Source organism: Rhinatrema bivittatum, chromosome 6, assembly GCF_901001135.1.
Source record: "Rhinatrema bivittatum chromosome 6, aRhiBiv1.1, whole genome shotgun sequence".
In the NCBI taxonomy this organism is placed as follows: domain Eukaryota; kingdom Metazoa; phylum Chordata; class Amphibia; order Gymnophiona; family Rhinatrematidae; genus Rhinatrema; species Rhinatrema bivittatum.
In genome coordinates, this window is record NC_042620.1 from 269,628,857 (window position 1) to 269,648,108 (window position 19,252).

Consider the following 19,252-nt stretch of genomic DNA (forward strand, 5'->3'; position numbering starts at 1 on the left):
GGTAGAATGCTGCTGCAGATGAAATGGCACAGGCTGTCACATCTAGAAAGGATAAAATGGTCTCCTTTGGAAGAAGTGTTTCTTATGAGGAAAGTATATGTTCTAGAGGTGGATGGTTGATCCACTGAGCAGTAGAGCATGCTCAGTGCAATTGCCCCCTTCACCTTGTGCCCCCCCAGAGGTTTTCTTCCATGCACTGGACTTTTGCCAGATGGTTATGTACATTTTCTCTGAGCTTGCTCACCCTAAGCTAAGTTAGCTTCCTGCCTCCAACCAATACCACTGACATCTAAGCTACAACATCAAATGTCTTATATATTGACCTAATTAACTACTTTCTATATTCCTCTGTGTCAGCAAAGGATTGCTGGAACTTCCACATCATGGCTCCGGACCAGACTCTACCAGCAACTTTAGTTTCTACATACACATGTAGGTACTGAGCCATAAAGAGTTGGTGTGCTGTGATTCCAAGTCAATCTTGCATGCCACAAGCAAGACAGACATAGGGTTCTGCCACATCCTAAGTTGGAGTCCCTTAGGAGGCCATGCACCATGATTGAGATGGATTCAGTGGGGGGTTTAATGAAGAGCAGGGTCCTCCTCTTTCCTGAGGTTAAGGGACAAGATGTTAGCTATCTTTTCTAGCAACCTAAAGTAACTCAGATTCTCCAAAGGTGAAGTATGCCTCAAGAGCACCAGTGAGGAATCAGAGGAAATTCCCATGAATACATGTTACCTGCCCAGCATAAGGCACTCATCCATGTCTCAGACACCAAGGCTGAGGAGAGGACTACTGAAGCACCAAGGAGGACAGATATTCCAACTGCATCAATCCTTCCTTTTATCCCTCAGACTCCCTTGGAGCAGGCCATCAGGGGAGAAGGGTGGGAGGCCAATATGCTCTCCCTTTATGGTGACACCCTCCAATGATGCCTGGGAACCTTCCTGAACCCCACTCTGAGGGAAGTACTTGTCCATCAAGATCAAAGTAGTTTCATCCTTCCCCACTGATCCACCAGAAGCAAAATGGCAAAGAAGCTGCTCACCAGTTTCATCAACTGACCAGTGCTTAGCGGGGAGCTCTTTGTGCTGGAGCACGTCTGAGGACATCCCAAATGGGTTCATCCTCACATAGCTGGAGGCACCAAAGATGAGTTCAGCACCATGGACACTGGTTCTTCCAAACTACTTAGTGCAGAGATGCTCAATGATAAATATGCCAGTCTTGAGATGGACCACTTCATAGGCACCAGCAGCAATACCCTTTGCGTCAACGTGCTCCACTTCATGGTCACCAGCTAAGGCCTCCTCAGCATTGAGATGTTCTGCTTCAAGGACACCATTTCGGCACCAAGACAGTCACATCTGAAAAGAACAGGCTGCCCGGTGGCATGGTACAAGATGGCACCGCACGAGCTTTCTTCTACACCAGGGCACAGCTCATACATGATACAGATGATGCCCTCCTCTGCATAGAGACTACAGTTCCAGGCCCTGTAGTGCCCAGTGTTAAAGATGCAGGTGTCTTTGATACTGAGGGGGTTGGTCCCACAGGAGGCCCTTGTCTCTTAGGTACTCTTCTCAGAGCTTTGTTTTGTGCCTTGGTCTTCTGCCTCAGTCTCAGGATTACCTAAGATGGCTCTATGAAACAACACAAACAAGGGATGAGGGAGCTTTTCCTGAAGTGCTCCTACAAAGGGAGGAAGTTGAGGCCAACTCCCAACCATGGCTGGAATGCTCTCTGGCACTAGGACTCTTCAGATGAGGCCTCACTCCAGGAGATGGCATAGCTCCATCAACTGACTTTGCACAGAGATGATGAAGTCTTATCCGATATTAAGAAACACAGGTCCCCCATCTTCCTTTCACTGAACTGCAGTGCACTGGGAGGCAACTTGCTGAAGATCACATGATCTGGGCCTAGGCAGTGGTAACAGTTGACATGGATATCCATAATGGACATCCTCTGCCCACACTCACAGGCCTTAAAGCCACTGACAGAAGCCTTTTTAAATTTAGATGTCTCCATATCTTTAGTTATTTTCCGAGACCAAAACTAAAATGTATTAATTTTTTTTTTAGAAGGGCAGCCAATAGCAAAAAAAAAAAAAACAATTAATTCAATACAACTAAATTTAACTAACAGGCAAAATTCCCAAAAATAAGAGAGTGGTAACATGTACGAGCAGTAGCTTGGATGAAGAAAGAGTGAAGAGCAGATGAGGCAGTAGCTGTGCATAAAACTTCCACACATGCTCAGTAACTGCTTCTGAGTGCTGAGAGCTGGATTGTGTCGACACTGCTGGATGACATTACCCATGGTTATTGCTGATTTAATCCTGCTTAAAATAATTGTATTTTACAAATTTATGAACTGCAAAGTAAACACAGATTAAGAAGTTCAAGAAAGAGTCATCCTGAGAGATTATCAGGTGACGGAAATCTTATTGTTCGATAACAGGTCGTATCAGAATCAGCTTGAGCTGTGCAATTCAGTGGGCCACAACCTTTCTATAGACTGCAATCTGGGCGATTGCTCCATCCTAGCAGAAGTTAAAGGAGAACTGCTTCTTACTTGGCACTACGATTATGTTGTAGTATAAAGTGGTAATTCTGACTGTTACCAACTTACTTTTCCATTCTCCACAACAGAAGGGAAGCATGCTAACACAGAATGCTGCTAAAATTACCTGTTGCAATCAAACATTTATCATAGGATATCTGAGTGCCATCATCCAGTCTCACTTTATTTTCTCGCACATCCATGTAAACCACCTGCAAAAAATAAATCAGGTCACAACTTCCACTTACTAGGTAGAACATTACTTTAGTGCTCAGTGCGTAGCTATCATTAAAATGGCAGAAATAAATGTCATTTCTAAGCTATATCTTTTGAGCCATCTTCTGGATTCCTCCTGCACTGTTAATGATTAGGACATGCATAAGGTTCCACACTATACTTTTGAGTTGCTTATTAAAGCAGAGATGACTGGCTGGCCCTGTGGCTCAGGCACAGTGCTGCAGCATGAGACTCAAGTTCAAATCTTTTGTCCAACAGGGCCCATATGTACCAGGGATAAAGAGAAGATGGATGCCACTATTTTGGCAACTCCTATGGTGAATGAGAGATGCTGAGGGTTAATCTCCAATGAGATTTCCTTCCAGCTCTCATAGGCAGTTCCTGAGACCTTAAGACATGACTGTCTGGAGAGGAGGAATATATAAAAGAAAATAACATTTAAAAAAATTAAGATAACTTTTATTTTCTAACTTCACAGTTTAAGTGAAGATGCAGTTAAAAAATGGGAGACTCAACTCCAAACCATGGATGGCAGAACAGAGAATTAACCAGAAGATGGAAGGAAATAAAAAGAAATTGTGGTGGGAGGTGTCTGGGTCAACTCCTTTTGCCTTAATAGTAGGGTTTAAGCCAGGCTGGGCAATGAAAGCATATACATGGAAGGAAAATTATTACCCAGCTGGCAAGAGAAGGAAATGATAAAATAAACTTAAAGAAGTAGGAATGGTAGGTCAGCCATGCACTGCAATGCAGAAGACCTCTTGTTCAGGTCTTCTGCTGCTCAGGTCGGCTAGAGCTGGGGATGCTATGGAGGTAACATTCAGAGCCCACCCCAGGGTCTAGACGAAGTCATGGTCATCACTTAAATGCGGTACCTATTGGCCAGATTCAGGAAGACACCCTGGTGCATGGCCTCTGGGTTTAGGACAGTCACTGTAATGACTAAAGTACATGAGGGTGTAGATTATATAGATAGATAGAAATAAGGGGAAAAAAAATCCCAAGTAATTACAACTGAAAGCTTATAGCATCAGGATTCCAGTCCTCCAGCCCTAGTTCCAACTGAGCTAAAGGCCCAAAGGAGCACAAGAAAACTGCTGGGTCAAAAAAAATAAAAATAAAGAGTAGAAATGGCGCAGTACAGAGGAAGCAGCATGTCCAAAAAGAGCGTGTGCATGTGTATTGTTGGGGGGATGATGAAAACAAACCTTCTTGATGTTTTTTAAAGATGGGATAAGCTGAGCTGTCTGGTCGCGTTCACAAAACCCGATCTACCTACCAGTTTTTATTAATAGGAGACTAAAATGACCATCAGGCTGCCAAAGGATTTTTGCTCTGCTGGATCCTCTGCCCTTGTTTTCAAGGTTGAAACCTCTCCTTTTTCAGAACGCAAGGTATAAACCTGTGGTATAACACTAACAGCAAGAGGCATTCCCATTTTAAACTTAAATGTAAGGATGCAGAAAATACAGATATGACAGAGTGCTTGTGGGTCAGCTTGATAGCTCACAAAACAAGTGCCTTAAAAGTCCCATCCAATAGCTGTGTACTAGGTAAGGTCATTTCAGGTCTCTTGCTCAGTATTAGAAGGTTCTGTTCATTTTCTCTTGGCATTGACAATGAGAGCTGTTGAGCTCTTAAGAAAATTCAGCCTTATGAGAATCATTATGTAGTGATGCACAAGGAGGAAATCGTGATGGAATTGGGGGGGGGGGGGGGGGGGGGGGGAACAACTTTAAAAAACATAATATTTATTTCTACCTTGGAACTAATCTACTATAAAAACTGAAGAATCTGATTTGATCTGACTATGGAGTCATTAAACATCTTTTCCTACTGCTTTAAAGTGGACCCCTCATCTCTATGACAGGAACCTTGGGAATCAAGTATCAGGCAGGAGCTCTGGTCTGAAAAAATCCTGCACCCACCTTTTTGCCTCCAAGGACAGCTATACCCCCATTCTCTATGTGGGGAAGATCACTGGCAGACACATAGAAAGAAGATGGCTGAAAATATATGCTGCAAAGAGATACATAAATACACGTTATTAAAACAAATTTATTACATATCTTTTCATGCCAATAGGCCCTAGGGTCTTGTACGCTGCCAATGTAATTACATTAATAGCTTTCTGCCAATTCTTACATGGAAACATCTTAGTATACCATAGATTATTATTCTTCAAACAATTACATGTGGAAACATAGGATAGGGCAGTGGCACATTCTCAAACATGCTTTGAAAAGCTGAAGCAAAAAGGAAAGAGAAATAAGCAGCAACTCGTTTATAACAAAGATTACTGGTGGCATGATGCAAAGAAAGTGGACCTTTCACATATACCTGTAATGCAGAGAGCACTTCAGAGACCGTCACATGTGGCAGTAGTACAGGGGGATGGCTGAACAGTGCATCAAGCTTTCGCCATACACACAACATTAATGATATGATACTTATTGTAAGGTGATCTCTCAGAATTTTATTAGCATATAAGTCCCTCATTTCTGTCACATGTTAACAAGCCCTCTCACTCCCTTTTATCTATGCAACAGTTTCGATATTTCTGAACACAAATTCCACTGCTCCTCAATAAAAGACACAATAATTCAGGCCACAGACAACCCAGATATTTAGTCTCTCAAACATTATTATTTTTAGAATGTCAACAGTTGTTTTTTCAAAAGATATTCTACATTATTTTGAGAATGACAACAGTTTTAAACAAAAAATAATTCAATGCTTCCCATCCTGCAGAGGTCAATCACCTTCTCTCTTTGCCATTCCATTGTTTAAATCTAAGTGTTTCTGTGACATTTGGATCCTCAGAAAACCACAGCTCTTTGGAGAGAGGAGGACGCATGTATGGCGGGTCAACTTCCTCCGATATAATCAAGACCTTTACAAATGGAAGAAAGGAAAAAAAGTGCTCATATTCCTTGCTACAGTAATATATGCAGTGAAATGTTAGGAAAAAATTATATACAGGTATATTTATACAGTTTCTATCTCAAATTTTGCTTCTATATACCTGGTTACACAAATACTCTCTTGCTATACTGCTGGCAGAAATCATACTAGCATTTGCACAAACACAGTCATCCTTGTGTGTTCCAGCCTTTTACCCTTATTCCAGTAGCCTTTGAGAAGACGTTTCAGTCCAAACTCACCTGTGCACCAGGATCCCGAGCTCGGATGGATCTGGCTGCAGCAAATGCTGCTGTGCCCCCACCAATAAGCAGGAAAGGAGCATGGGATGGAAGTGGAGGAAAAGCGATCACAGCTTGCTCTGGAGCTGTAAATAAAGGATTAGAGATCAGACTCAAAAGACAGGATTGAAATACAAAACAGAACCCACAGTTAGAGACTCAAGATCTTGGGATCTATCCACACCACAGAGCTTGCTTAAACAAGATGGAAATGAAAGACTCTGCAGTATTGCAGTGGGAAGTGAAATGGACAACCATTAATTCTGAAAAGTGAATTTCCAAAGCCCAACTTGAGCATTAATTAGGGGATACACGAATATGTTGGGCTTGCACGCGCTGAGCAGATTTTAAAAGCTGACGAGATATACATGAATTGCCCAGAGCGTGCACATCTCGGAAGTTTTCAAAAAGGGGAAGGGCGTGAACTTGAGATGTGCACGTGAATACTTATGCGATCCAGCGTGAGCAGAGGCCCCCTGCGCATAACTTTATTTCTGCTATGGTTGACATGTAAGTTTAAAAAAAAAAAAAAGAAAGAAAAATAAGAACTGCGGGGTTTTAAGAGTCTAGGCTAGCTGGGGGAGTGAAGGCCATTAAACTAGGGAGGTTTGGAGGACCTATGACTTAATTGGCGAACTAGGGATGAACTGGAAGACCTTGTGAGACTGGAAAATTGGGCATCCAAATGGCAGATGAAATTTAATGTGGATAAGTGCAAGGTGATGCAAATAGGGAAAAATAACCCATGCTATAATTACACAATGTTGGGTTCCATATTAGGTGTACAACCCAAGAAAGAGATCTAGGCGTCATAGTGGATAACACATTGAAATCGTCAGTGCAGTGTGCTGCGGCAGTCAAAAAAGCAAACAGAATGTTGGGAATTATTAGAAAGGGAATGGTGAATAAAACGGAAAATGTCATAATGCCTCTGTATCGCTCCATGGTGAGACCGCACCTTGAATACTGTGTACAATTCTGGTCGCCGCATCTCAAAAAAGATATAATTGCGATGGAGAAGGTACAGAGAAGGGCTACCAAAATGATAAGGGGAATGGAACAACTCCCCTATGAGGAAAGACTAAAGAGGTTAGGACTTTTCAGCTTGGAGAAGAGACGACTGAGGGGGGATATGATAGAGGTGTTTAAAATAATGAGAGGTCTAGAACGGGTAGATGTGAATCGGTTATTTACTCTTTCGGATAGTAGAAAGACTAGGGGGGCACTCCATGAAGTTAGCATGGGGCACATTTAAAACTAATCGGAGAAAGTTCTTTTTTACTCAACACACAATTAAACTCTGGAATTTGTTGCCAGAGAATGTGGTTAGTGCAGTTAGTATAGCTGTGTTTAAAAAAGGATTGGATAAGTTCTTGGAGGAGAAGTCCATTACCTGCTATTAAGTTCACTTAGAGAATAGCCACTGCCATTAGCAATGGTAACATGGAATAGACTTAGTTTTTGGGTACTTGCCAGGTTCTTATGGCCTGGATTGGCCACTGTTGGAAACAGGATGCTGGGCTTGATGGACTCTTGGTCTGACCCAGTATGGCATTTTCTTATGTTCTTATGGTAAAACAGGGAATGGCATTAACGCATGCCCCTTTAAAATCCCCCAATTTATGTGGTAAAAGTGGCATTTGTACACACATGTTAAGTGCCCATTTAAAATTTGGTGCAAACATGCATGCAAGCCAGGCTATTTTATAACATGTTAGAAAATGGCCATGTCCCTGTGTGCATGCATGCCAGTTTGAAAGTTACCGTCTTAGTGTCATTCATAACAATATGGTACCTCCATGAAGTACCATTATGGAAATAGCAAATAACAGAAAGGTAAAGTATGTTTAATGTGTAGTAAAATTCTTATACAAATCTAGTGCCACGAGTATCTCCATGCTGTTATTTACACTGATAAGAGCATTGCAATAAAGATAGATAATCATGACCTGTTAATGACAGAAGATGAAAACATTACTTAGTCCTTGCTGTCATGACCTGGTAAAGCTAAAGGGCTACAGTAAATATAAGCATCTTCAGTTTTTTTTTTGCAGCCAGGTCAGTAAAAGTAAGCTAATGCCCTGGTCTTTAACCATTAACAGGGTAGGAATGTCAGCATGCATATTACAAAGATACTATTTATTTAGTTGTAATATTCAAAACTGTTATGTTTGTGCAAAAATATGAGACAATTCGGTATCACCTATGGAGACATGCAGGACGTTACCAAATTTTAAAAGGCTATCAAATTTAAAAAAAAAAAGGAAAAATAAAAAAATTCTTACTAAAACTATATATACGACTTTTAGGCTTCCAGAAATACATAAAAACCAGGAAAATGATTTAAAAAAACAAACAAAAAAACACAACATAAGGCAGTTAAAGCATGGGCAAGTCACCATAAAAATGTATTTCAGTAATGTTTTGTTTATTATGAATTCACAGAAACAAAGAAACTGATAATGTTCTTCCAACAAAAATTGTATAACAAAAAAAAAAAAGGGCAAAAAATATTAGGAAACAAGTTTTAAGCAAATCAATGGTTTGTCAGGGTTCTTATTGTACTGTCTCCTTGAACATCACCCCACAATTATTTGATATATATATATATAAAAGCTAAAGTTTTCCAGAACCTTGGCCAATAGGAAATCCCAGTCTGTAGAACATCATAGATGTGTACAAAAACAAATATGAAGATGATGTGGATAGATTGAAGACATATACAGTAAGCAATAGGACTTATACGATTTATTCTGATCAATACCAAGTACATTATTTTAGTTGAATGAAAGATAAATCGTACAATTCAATTATGTAAATATCTGGGGGAATTCGATTTTTGTCCAAGGCCTCTGTGAGAGGGGATTTGGTCAGGGAATATTGGGAGGAATGGTTGATAATGTTGCATTATTTGATATTGTAATTTGCTAGTTTATAAATTGCAACCTTGTAATTTATTTTTTTGTTGTATTTTATCATGTTTTAAGCTGCTCTGCATTGCTCAAAGAAAAAGTATATACATTTTTTTTTTCATTTTTATTGAAGGTCAAACATTTATATAGTATACAAACTTTTCAGCAGGTAATAGCAGTAGATATTCATTTCACAATAAGTAGATTTATCTCACACCCTCCCTCACCGTAGAACAAAACCAACTGTTCCAGATAGCAAACAGTGTAAAAATAGAAATATAATGCCAATTAATGCCAATTAGGGCACCACAAGTGGCCCTTCTAACTAGCATCTAATAAATAACATAACATAACCTCAAGGTGTCCGGTCCTAAAAATAGATAAATAAGGTGTCTGTGAGACACTGTCTATGCAAATAAGTGCCTTCTCGCCCAAATGATTGAGAATACCCACCAGAAAAAATTACACAAATATAATGCTAATAAGATCAAGGTCTCTTGACACACTCATAACTAGAGTAAAGTAGACTAAGTTGATGGCATACTGGCCCCCTCTTTCAAAAGTGGTTTCCAGATTTTCTGGAAGAGGCGTAATTGATGGCATATATAAGCATCCTTAGAGGCCATCCTATGGTAGAAGTGCAGCCTATGCAAAACTGATTGCATTGAGGGGACTTCCGTACGCAGTCCTTGCAGCTATACAAATTTGTTGGCAAAAGCATTGCTGATATTTGTCCAAGTGTGGGTGGGGTATATTCAGTACCCACACATCAAATAAACCCTATACTCCCAAAGTAGTTTCAACCCACTGCAAGATTTGGGATGAAAATGTGGACAATCCCACCAGATATGCAAGAATGTGTCCCTCCTATTACAATTCCTCCAGTATTTATCATCAATTCTGTGGTTCATGCAATGCACTCTACAATGAGTAGGATACCATCTCAATAGTATTTTATAACAATTTTCCTGCAAAGAGAAGGAAAGCGAACACTTGCTTGTTGAAAGAAATACTTGGTCCCACTTTCAGGGGTCAAGATAGTGCCTAAATCGGCCTCCCAGGCTCAAGAATATAAAAAGGGTTCCTTAACTATTCCCAAGAACAGGGAATACATTTTGGACACCAGCCCCCCTTTTTCTTGTCTACTTCTGTACACAAGTGTTCAAATAGGGTCTTTCCCATAGCTAATGAGGTGGAAACTGCTTGGGATAGTAAAAAATGCCGCAGTTGGGTATATGCTAGAAAATACAATAGATTCAATTGTTAGTGTTCTTTAAGTTCAAAGGCAGACATTAACGTTCCTTTCCTTAAAACATGCTTAAAATTACTAATGCCCTTACACTCCATTCCTGGAATGCCTTATTTTGAAATCCCGCTAAAAAAACAGTATTATAAAAAAGATGGGACATGTACAAATATTCCCTATTTCCCGCTAATTTTGCCTCCCACTTCTCCCGACCCATAATGTTGAATGAAGATCTCCATGCGGTAGCCAAGGTAAGACATTTATGGGTGCGCCTCCCACTAAACTCTGCTCCAAGAGAACCTATTGTTTAATGGAATTTTGTCTATGGAAACTGAGGAGTGCCCATAATCGCGCAGCTGCAAAATACCAGGAGAGGCAAGGAACCCCCAAGTCCACCCCGTTCCTTAGGCTGGTATATTAAAATGCGGGATACCCGTGGAGGGCGCTTCTTCCATATAAAACCGAAGATCCTCCTTTGCCAAGACTGTAGGATGGCAGTCGAAATAAACACTGGCAAGGTAATAAACAGATATAAGAATCTGGGTAAAATGTTCATTTTTATGATTGCAATTCTACCTAGCCAAGAGAAGTGTTCTCTATCCCATCTACGGAGATCGGCCTCAATTTTCTTCAAAAGGGGCTGGTAGTTTATCTCAAAACAGTCCCAGGTGATAGGCCCAATCTGCATCCCTAAATACTTTATTGATTATTTAGCCCATCCAAACAGGAAAGTTGTTCATAAGAGATGAACCTCAGCTTCTGGGAGAGGCACATTCAAAATCTCAGATTTGTCAAAATTTACTTTAAACCCTGAGGTTGCCACAAATGACTTTAGGTCTGATGTAACTGTTGTAAAGATTTTCCAAGCTTAAGCTGTTTTATGGCATACTCTATTTCGAATGCACTATTAGGTACATCAAAGATTTCCTGCTGGGCAGGTATTAGGGAAGGCAAAGATACAGATTCTAGGTAATCTTTAATCTTCTGAGATGCAATAGAGGAGTTTCTGGAATACAGAGAGGAGTAAAAGGACATGAAGCATTCCCGTATGTCCGTCAAGACAGTCACTATTCTCCCACAGCTATCTTATTTTAGCAATCGCATTTTGGATAAAAAGTGCTTTTAAGTTTCCAGGCTAGAAATCTGCCGCCTTATTCCCCCTTCAAAATATGTTTGTTTAGCTCTGTCCAACTGGTGGGTCACATACGCCGAACCTAAAGGCGCTAAGTCTTGGTGAGCAGCCAGGAGCGATTTCAGAAGGGAGGCAGAAGGGTTTTACATATGCAATTTAGACAGATTTGAGATTTAGGATAGAAGTTGGAGCCTGCATATCTTTTTGTTTCTTAAGGTGGGAAGCTTGAGCTAATAAAATTCCTCTCATCACCACCTTTGAACATTCCCACAGTACGCCTGCTGAAATTGTAGGTGAGGAAGTATTCCCGTAGCCTACTTGATAATGCTTTACGTAGCCCCATATGTCTTGCAATAGGCTATCATTTAAGGGCCATGTCCTCTGCCCTGTGTCTAAGTAGTTAAGGGTTATGGAGAATCAGACAGGTACATGATCTGACCAGGAGATACCTTCTATTTTGTGCCAACCTATCAATGAGAAGGTAATCTATGCGGGAGTTTGATCCTTGAGGTGCTGAGTAGAAGGTGTAAGACTTGAAATGTGGGTATCTTTGAAGCAAAATGTCAACTACGTCCCAGCGATGCAAGAGGAGAGACAGCTCCTTCCTTGCTATAATTTGTGGATTCCCACCATCTCTAGAAGTATCTCGTTTCATGTTTCTGACAAGATTGAAATCCCCACTTAATATCACAGTACCTTCTACATACCGATGCAGCTTTTCACTTAGGGATTTGAAAAAAACATGTTGATCCACATTAGGGACATATACATTTATGATTGTGAAAATGTCTTTCCCAATTTTCAACTTAACTAATATGTATCTGTCTTGTGGATCTGTTACATGCATAATGTAATCATAAGCAAGGGTATGAGATATGAGGATTCCAACACCTGTATATTTCACTCCTTGTGTGCTAGCTGACAGATACTGGTGAGGATATTGCGAAGACTTTACAACATATTCATGCCAGCGCTTTAAAAGTGTCTCTTGTATCAAAGCTAATGTAACTTTGTGGGTTTGCAGGTCCCTAAATAGAAGGCTTCGCTTCCTATATGTATTTAGACCCTTAACATTAAGGTACATTACCCGCATAGACATCATCTTTACAACTGAAACATTGTACTTTCATAATAAAAGACCAGACACCTCCCATGACTTCCATTTGAAATCTATTGCTATCTACATAAAAAAGAAAAAATAACATTCCCTTCCCCCCACCCAGTCCACCTTTTACTCCGCCACCTCAACACTCCTGTAAATCCATATGCCTCTGGGGGATAAGTCACTCAAAGAGAGCAGACTCCCAACCCAGCCAGCCCCACAACATAACTATAAACATGCTTGTAAACAGTAAACCCTGCTACATCAGTAATAGCTAAGCAAGTAACAGACTTATTCTTACTGCGTATGCTGTCACTCCAAACACCTAAATATTAAACCATATTCCTTGCTTCTAAGCAATTGCTGCCATAATATATGTTTGTCCATCTTCGATGGCCTTTACATATGAGTTCCAAAAAGTCAGCCATTGCCTATGGAAGCATTACAAGAAGAGACTGCTTGATGCTCTAACCATCAGCGATTACCGGCCCGTTGCCATTTCGGAGCTGCATCAATTTTGGGATGAGCTCCTTCTGTGGCTACATGAAAGTGAATTGATAAATTGGCTTGTTTGAATGTTTTTTCAGCCTCCATCATATCTTTGATCTTGTAAGTGGTGCTGTTCACTGTGAAGGAAATGCCAAATGGAAAATTCAACCTGTACTTGATATTTTCTGAGCAGAGAATTGTAATTACGGCTTTGAGACCGAATCGCTTATGCAGCGTAATTGAGGCCAGGTCATTATATAATGTAAGTTTATTACTCTCCCATTGCCAATTGGTAGATCTTCTTGCTGCATTCATTATTTTTTCTTTCAAGTCATAATGGTGCAGGCAGACCACGATATTCTGGGCTTTGTTGGCAATCTTTGGATCGAGTGACTGTGCGCCCGCTCGATTTTAATCCGTGGTGCATTCGCCTCCCGTTCCTGATCGCTAAGGTGAGTAGTGAGCAGAGATTGAAAAATGGCCATAGCCACAGCCATAGTCTAAATGTTCCACTGTCTCCGGTACATAGCGTATCTGCACATTGCACAGGCGTGTTCTATTCTCCAAGTCCTCCATTTTCTCTGATAAAAGAACATGCTCATCCCGTAGTTCTTTAAATTGAGCTGACTTTTACCGAACTGCATCTTCCTGTCCCTCTAATCTCACATCAATCTCGTCGACACGCTTTCCCAGTGTGGCGACATCTTCTCTCACCTCTGCAATAGATGCCAACAGCCCGGTTTTTAATTGTTTGACATCTGCACGGATATCCATAAACCAGCTATGGAGCTCATCTCTCGTTGGAATCTCAGAAAGTGTGATAGGTAGATCCTGCTCCGACACAGCCTCGCCCAATTCTGCTACTGCCTCTCGGCATTATCTGCGCCAATATCCATGGCATTTTTGACATAAGAAAACTGCCTTAAATCCATAGTTTTCCTTTGGGATGCCATTGGAGGTTATTAAACCACAGAGTACAACAAAAGAGGACCCAAAAATAGCTAGGATGGCAAGAGTTTACAGCCGATTCAACCAAGTTGCAGCAGGAGCTATCAGATTAGGCAGCCATTTCCTTCGGTGATGTCAGCACCCCACCCGAAAAGTATATAAATTTAAATGAAACAAAAATGATTAGAAGATATATAAATGCTATGAAAAGTGCAATGCAAAAAATCCAGCAAGTCACATCCATAATCTCCAAAAATATGTCATCTGTGAAAGCTAACTTAATATACATGTGTGGATGTACAATACAATATGTCTAGAAAGAGAGAGCTGCAGATTTCTTAAGAAAGGAAAATTGGTTCTTACCTGCAAATGTTCGTTCCCATAGTCCCACGGATCAGTCCAGACTCCTGGGTGTTGCATTCCTGCCAGCAGATGGAGACAGAGAAAGTTTTACTGGCACTGCTACATAACCACTTGTGCCACCTCAGTATTGACCTGTACCCAACGACCCTTCGTTATGTATGTAGAGCCAATGGCAATGGTAGCCTTGGATGCCTGAGAACCTTTCATGAAACCACTCCACAAAACAAAGAGATGATCCGCCCTCCTGATATAATTTGTCACCTTGAGATACCTCAATAGAGTTCTGTGGATATCCAACAACTTAAGCTCCCTTGCATGAGGAACAGAAAAGTCCATCTCCGGAAAAGCCAGAAGTTCCACTGACTGATTCACATGAAACATCGATAGAACCTTCAGCAAGAACAAGGGCACTGTCCGTCTAGCCTTAAGGAGTGTAGCAACAACAGCTTCAGGATACCCCCTGCGTCTCAAACGCCGCCTCTAAAAAGCCAAGCTGCTAGACAAAAGTTAGCAGCTTGGTCTGAAAATATTGGGCCCTGCTGAAGAAGACCCAGCAGATGGGCAAGCCACAATGGACAATCCACGGCTAGGTTGACCAGATCTGCAAACCATGGCCACTCGGAGGCCACCAACTCCACATCTCCCGGATGCCTTTCTATACGATGCAGCACCTTGCCTATCAGAGAATCTCTTCCCAATGCAAAGCTGCTTCAATTACCATCATCACCTTGGTGAAAGTGCGTGGCGCCGTGGCTAACCCGAAGGGAAGAGCCTGAAACTGAAAATGCTGACCCAGAACCATGAATCGCATGGGGATAATCTGGGTGAATGGGTATATGCAGATACGCCTCCGTCAAGACCAAAGAGGCCAGGAACTTGCCCTTGCAGACTGCCACTATGACCGACTTCAGGGTTTCCATCTGGAAATGCAGCATCTTGAGCACCGCATTTTCCCTCTTTTAACCTAAGACCAGACAAAGAGTCCCTTCCTTTTTTGGAACCACGAAGTAAATGGAATGCCTTCCTGAGCCTCTTTCTTCCTGCAGAACCGGAATTACTGCCCCTAGCTTCTGCAACCAGTCCAGAGTCTCCTGGATCACCAGACACTTGCCTATAGGACTGCAGGGGGAAAACCAGAAACAAATCCTGGACAGGCCGAGCAAATTCTAACGTGTAGCCATCTCTTACTACACCGAGAACCCACTTATCCTCCATAATCTTGGCCCACTCCTCGAAAAACCATGCCAGACAAACTCCTACAAAAGGAAGGCTTACACCAGGCTGCACACTTGTGGTGTCCCAAAAGGGCCTCCGACCTCCCTGAAAGGACTGACTACAAGACTGGCCATGGAGCAAAACTTGCCGCTGTGGACCTGCTGCTGCTTTTGCCAGTGAGCCCTTCTAGTGTCTCGAAAACAGGAATGAGCCTGAAAAGATCTCCTGTCCACAGGCAGTTTGGGAACCTTATCCTCACCCAAACTCTTCATCAATTCCTCCAAGTCCACCCCATACAAGAGGCAACCCTTGAAAGGCAAAGAGCCTAGCTGAGACTTGGATAACATATCTGCTGACCAATTACGCAACCACAATAACCTCCTGCCGACAACACGACCCTTGAGGAGGTCCTCACCAGGTCATACAGAGCATCAGTGACATAAGTCATGGCCGCTTCTAAATTTTCAGCCTTAAATGCTTCCTCACCAAGCTTAGCCTTAGCATGCTGCACCCAAGCAGACATGCCCACTGCATAAAACTAGAAAAAATGTCAGCCCTTAAACTTAAAGATAACACTTCAAAAATCCTCTTGAGCTGCACCTCCAGCTTCTGATCTTGAACATCCTTCAGTGCTGCAGACCCCACAACTGGAATGGTTGTCTTCTTGGTAATGGCCGAAACAGTCACAACCTTGGGTAGGGAAAACAAGTCCGATGTCTGCTCAGGCAAAGGATAAAGCTTCGCCACAGCCCTTCCGGCCCTTAAACCGGCATTGGGATTTCCCCCACTCTCGATCCACAAGCTTCTTGACAGACTTATGATAAGGAAAGGATTCTGCCGGGCCCCTCAAGCTGTGCAGGACCGGATCAGCTCCTTCAAGATCAGAGTCCTCCTGTGGGACCTTGACCCCGAGCTCCTCTAAAACCTGAGGGATCAACGGCCCAAGCTCCTCCATTCGAAAAAGGTAGACCACCTTAGGGTCATACCCCTCAGAGACCGGGATCTCCTCCAGATCATCCCCTGGATCCGCCCCCAACCGCCTCCAGATCACCTGACAGGCCCTGCACCAGGGCCACCTACAGAAAATCTGGAGCCTCCTCAGAGTCATTGGAACTTTCAGCTGGTACCCCTTAAGATGGAACAGGACCTCAGCCAACACTGAACCCCCACAGGCTGCGTCTTCCAAGACTAACTGCGTTTGGGACCCAAATCGCGACCTTCAGAAGGACGGGCCTGGACCCCCATACCAGAAGTCAGTGTCTCCTGCTGAACCAAATAGGCCTCATGCAGGAGCAACACAAAATCAGGTCTTGGGATACCAGCCACGGGTTTAGCAGGACCAGGGACAAAAGGAGGATTACCTTCCTCCTCTGCCCCCTCCTGCTCCCCCACGGGCCCTGAAGAAACCGAAGAGCCCCTCCCCTCTGCCTGCGTGGCTTGAGCCACATGGGCTTTCAAAATGGCCACCGTTTCCACAGCAAGAGGAAATGGGTCCTCCAGCCAGCGCTCAGACTGCGGCTCTGGAGGAACAGCAATGGGCGACATTTTCCTTCTCTTTGTAGCCCACGAAGTCTCAGACTGCTCCTAACCTAACCTAAACAAGCGTACCCCCAATAACCCGCTCCCTTCTCTACTCCCTTTCACGCCAAATATTCATTGTTTATAATTCTGCTATGACTCTTGCTGAAACTGGCCTGTGGTTGTGGTTGCAATCACATTCACAACTTCTCTTTTGTGACGGTGGCTGTAATCTTAACTACAACTTTTGTTGAATATTTACCTTGTTTTTATTACGTATTTAATGTTGATGTTGCTGTCTGGTTCTCATATTTCCTTCGCTAATCTCTCTGTTCCTATTTGTCCACGTGCCCCCCTCCTGTTCATTGTATTTTCACCCTGTTGTTACAATGTAAACCGATATGATGTTGTCACGAATATCGGTATAAAAAAGTTTATAAATAAATAAATAACCGCCAGCAGAACATGCAGAGAGCAGTCGAAGCTACTGAGATGCGCATGTGCTGAGCCATACACCAACTGTAAACTGTGATGGTAAACTCATCTCAGCCCCGAAAAAGTCGCAGACGCAGAAAGCACTGCGCTGTACTCACCAGCCGGCCCAGCAAAGAGGCAGGAAAGTGAGCTAGCTCTGAGCAGCTTCTCACTTTTTTTTTTTTTTATACTTTATTCAGTGGCTGGAACACAGAGCTGTCCAACAAAATAAAAAAAAGACAGCCCAAAAACCAGCTATACTAAGCCAGAAGCCACCAGAGCAGCCTTGTGAAGGGGTGGGATCTGGACCACTAGATTTATACTCCATGGATTCAGGATCAAGCCTACATAAGGATCACAGACACCCCCCCCACACACACACACCCCTCAGACAGGAATGGTCCCACCAGGACCCACCACCCTTTGGGAGGAAGGCTCCTACTCTGAGCAAAGAGAACAAAATTTCGGTCTCCTGACTGTAGAACTGCAGGTTTTGCACTATCCACCATTTGCTGGAGACAGAACTCTAGGTGGCACAAGTGGTTATGTAACAGTGCCAGTAAAACTTTTTCTGTCTCCATATGCTGGTAGGGATGTCTGGACTGATCCAGGTATGTACAAAAAATGTGGAGTGATGTCATTAGTGTGCAACAATACAGGGTTCTAACTGCCAGGTTACCCATATCTGAATTTCTGACTTTATAATGTTTACCTTAAAATCATAAAATCTTCAAAGAAATGTTTATGTTAATAAATAAATCTCAAATCCAACTCCTCTCCCCATTATTTTATTAAAATGTCTCTCTTGTCACTGCAAGGCTATCATTTTCCAGACAAAAGGAAAAGGCAGTCCAAGCATAGTATTCATCGCTTAAACAAGCTTACGATCAAGTTGCTCCTCCATATGAGGTGAATGTTCGGGAAAAGAAAAAATGTGCTGTTTAGTTTACAAGTGGCACTGCTAAGGCGAAGAAATTAGTAAGAAAATTTGAGAAGCTATGGCAAAGGAGGAAAGATGAGGCATCACTAGCCTCTTACAAGGATGCAATGAAAATCTATCGCAAATGCTGTTCTAAGAGAGACTATTATGTCTCTAAATTAGAGCTATCTATTAATAAGCCAATAGAGCTGTTTATTATTAAACAATTAACTAGGAAGACATCTATAGGTAAAGCTGATGTCCCAGATTGTGATTAGCTGATTTCTTTGATACTAAAATCCAGAATCTTCAACAGCAAATTGGACCTACTTTAGTAGATGCCCCTTGTATAGGCCATAATTTGTCTCAGGATCAATGGCAAGTTTTTGAAATGATCTTGTTAAAGGAAGTAGAGATCAAAGTTTCAAGTCTGAAGTCCACCTTTTCAATATTGGACTCTTGCCCCTTTCAAATTATGAAAAATTTGCAGGAGGTGAATTTTGGGGTCCTGAAAAAAATGATTAATAGATCTTTAAGTGATGGTATCCTTCCAAAGGTTTGGAAGCAGGCCACAGTTAGGCCCATTATGAAGGATGAAAAGCTGCCAGCTACTAAGCTGACAAATTATCGTCCTATTTCAAACTTGTTAACTGTTGTGAAAATCCTGGAAAAAGTTATGCTGGACCAATTAGATGAATATTTGTGATAAGCAGCTGCTGGATGAATATCAATTTGGATTTTGTAAGAACCATTTGACTGAATATTTATTGTTAACTGTTATGGATACCTTATTGGACTCTCTTGATCAAGGTGGATCTGGTATTTTGGTCCAGCTGGAGTTGTCTGCGGCCTTTGACACCCTTCATCACTATATCTTATTGAATACCATGCGTTTGAAGGGTGTGGGGGATACCATTTTAAACTGGTT

The 19,252-nt window shown here is 42.1% G+C and overlaps 1 protein-coding gene across 1 annotated transcript in view; it reads right to left on the reverse strand.

Moving 5' to 3' along the window:
- Positions 1–19,252, reverse strand: part of AIFM1 (apoptosis inducing factor mitochondria associated 1) — a 135,281-nt gene that overhangs the window by 55,520 nt on the left and 60,509 nt on the right. Inside the window, 4 exon segments of the mRNA XM_029607178.1 lie at positions 2,694–2,778; positions 4,732–4,822; positions 5,566–5,696; positions 5,968–6,092. Of these exon segments, the coding sequence (XP_029463038.1) occupies positions 2,694–2,778; positions 4,732–4,822; positions 5,566–5,696; positions 5,968–6,092 (432 nt within the window).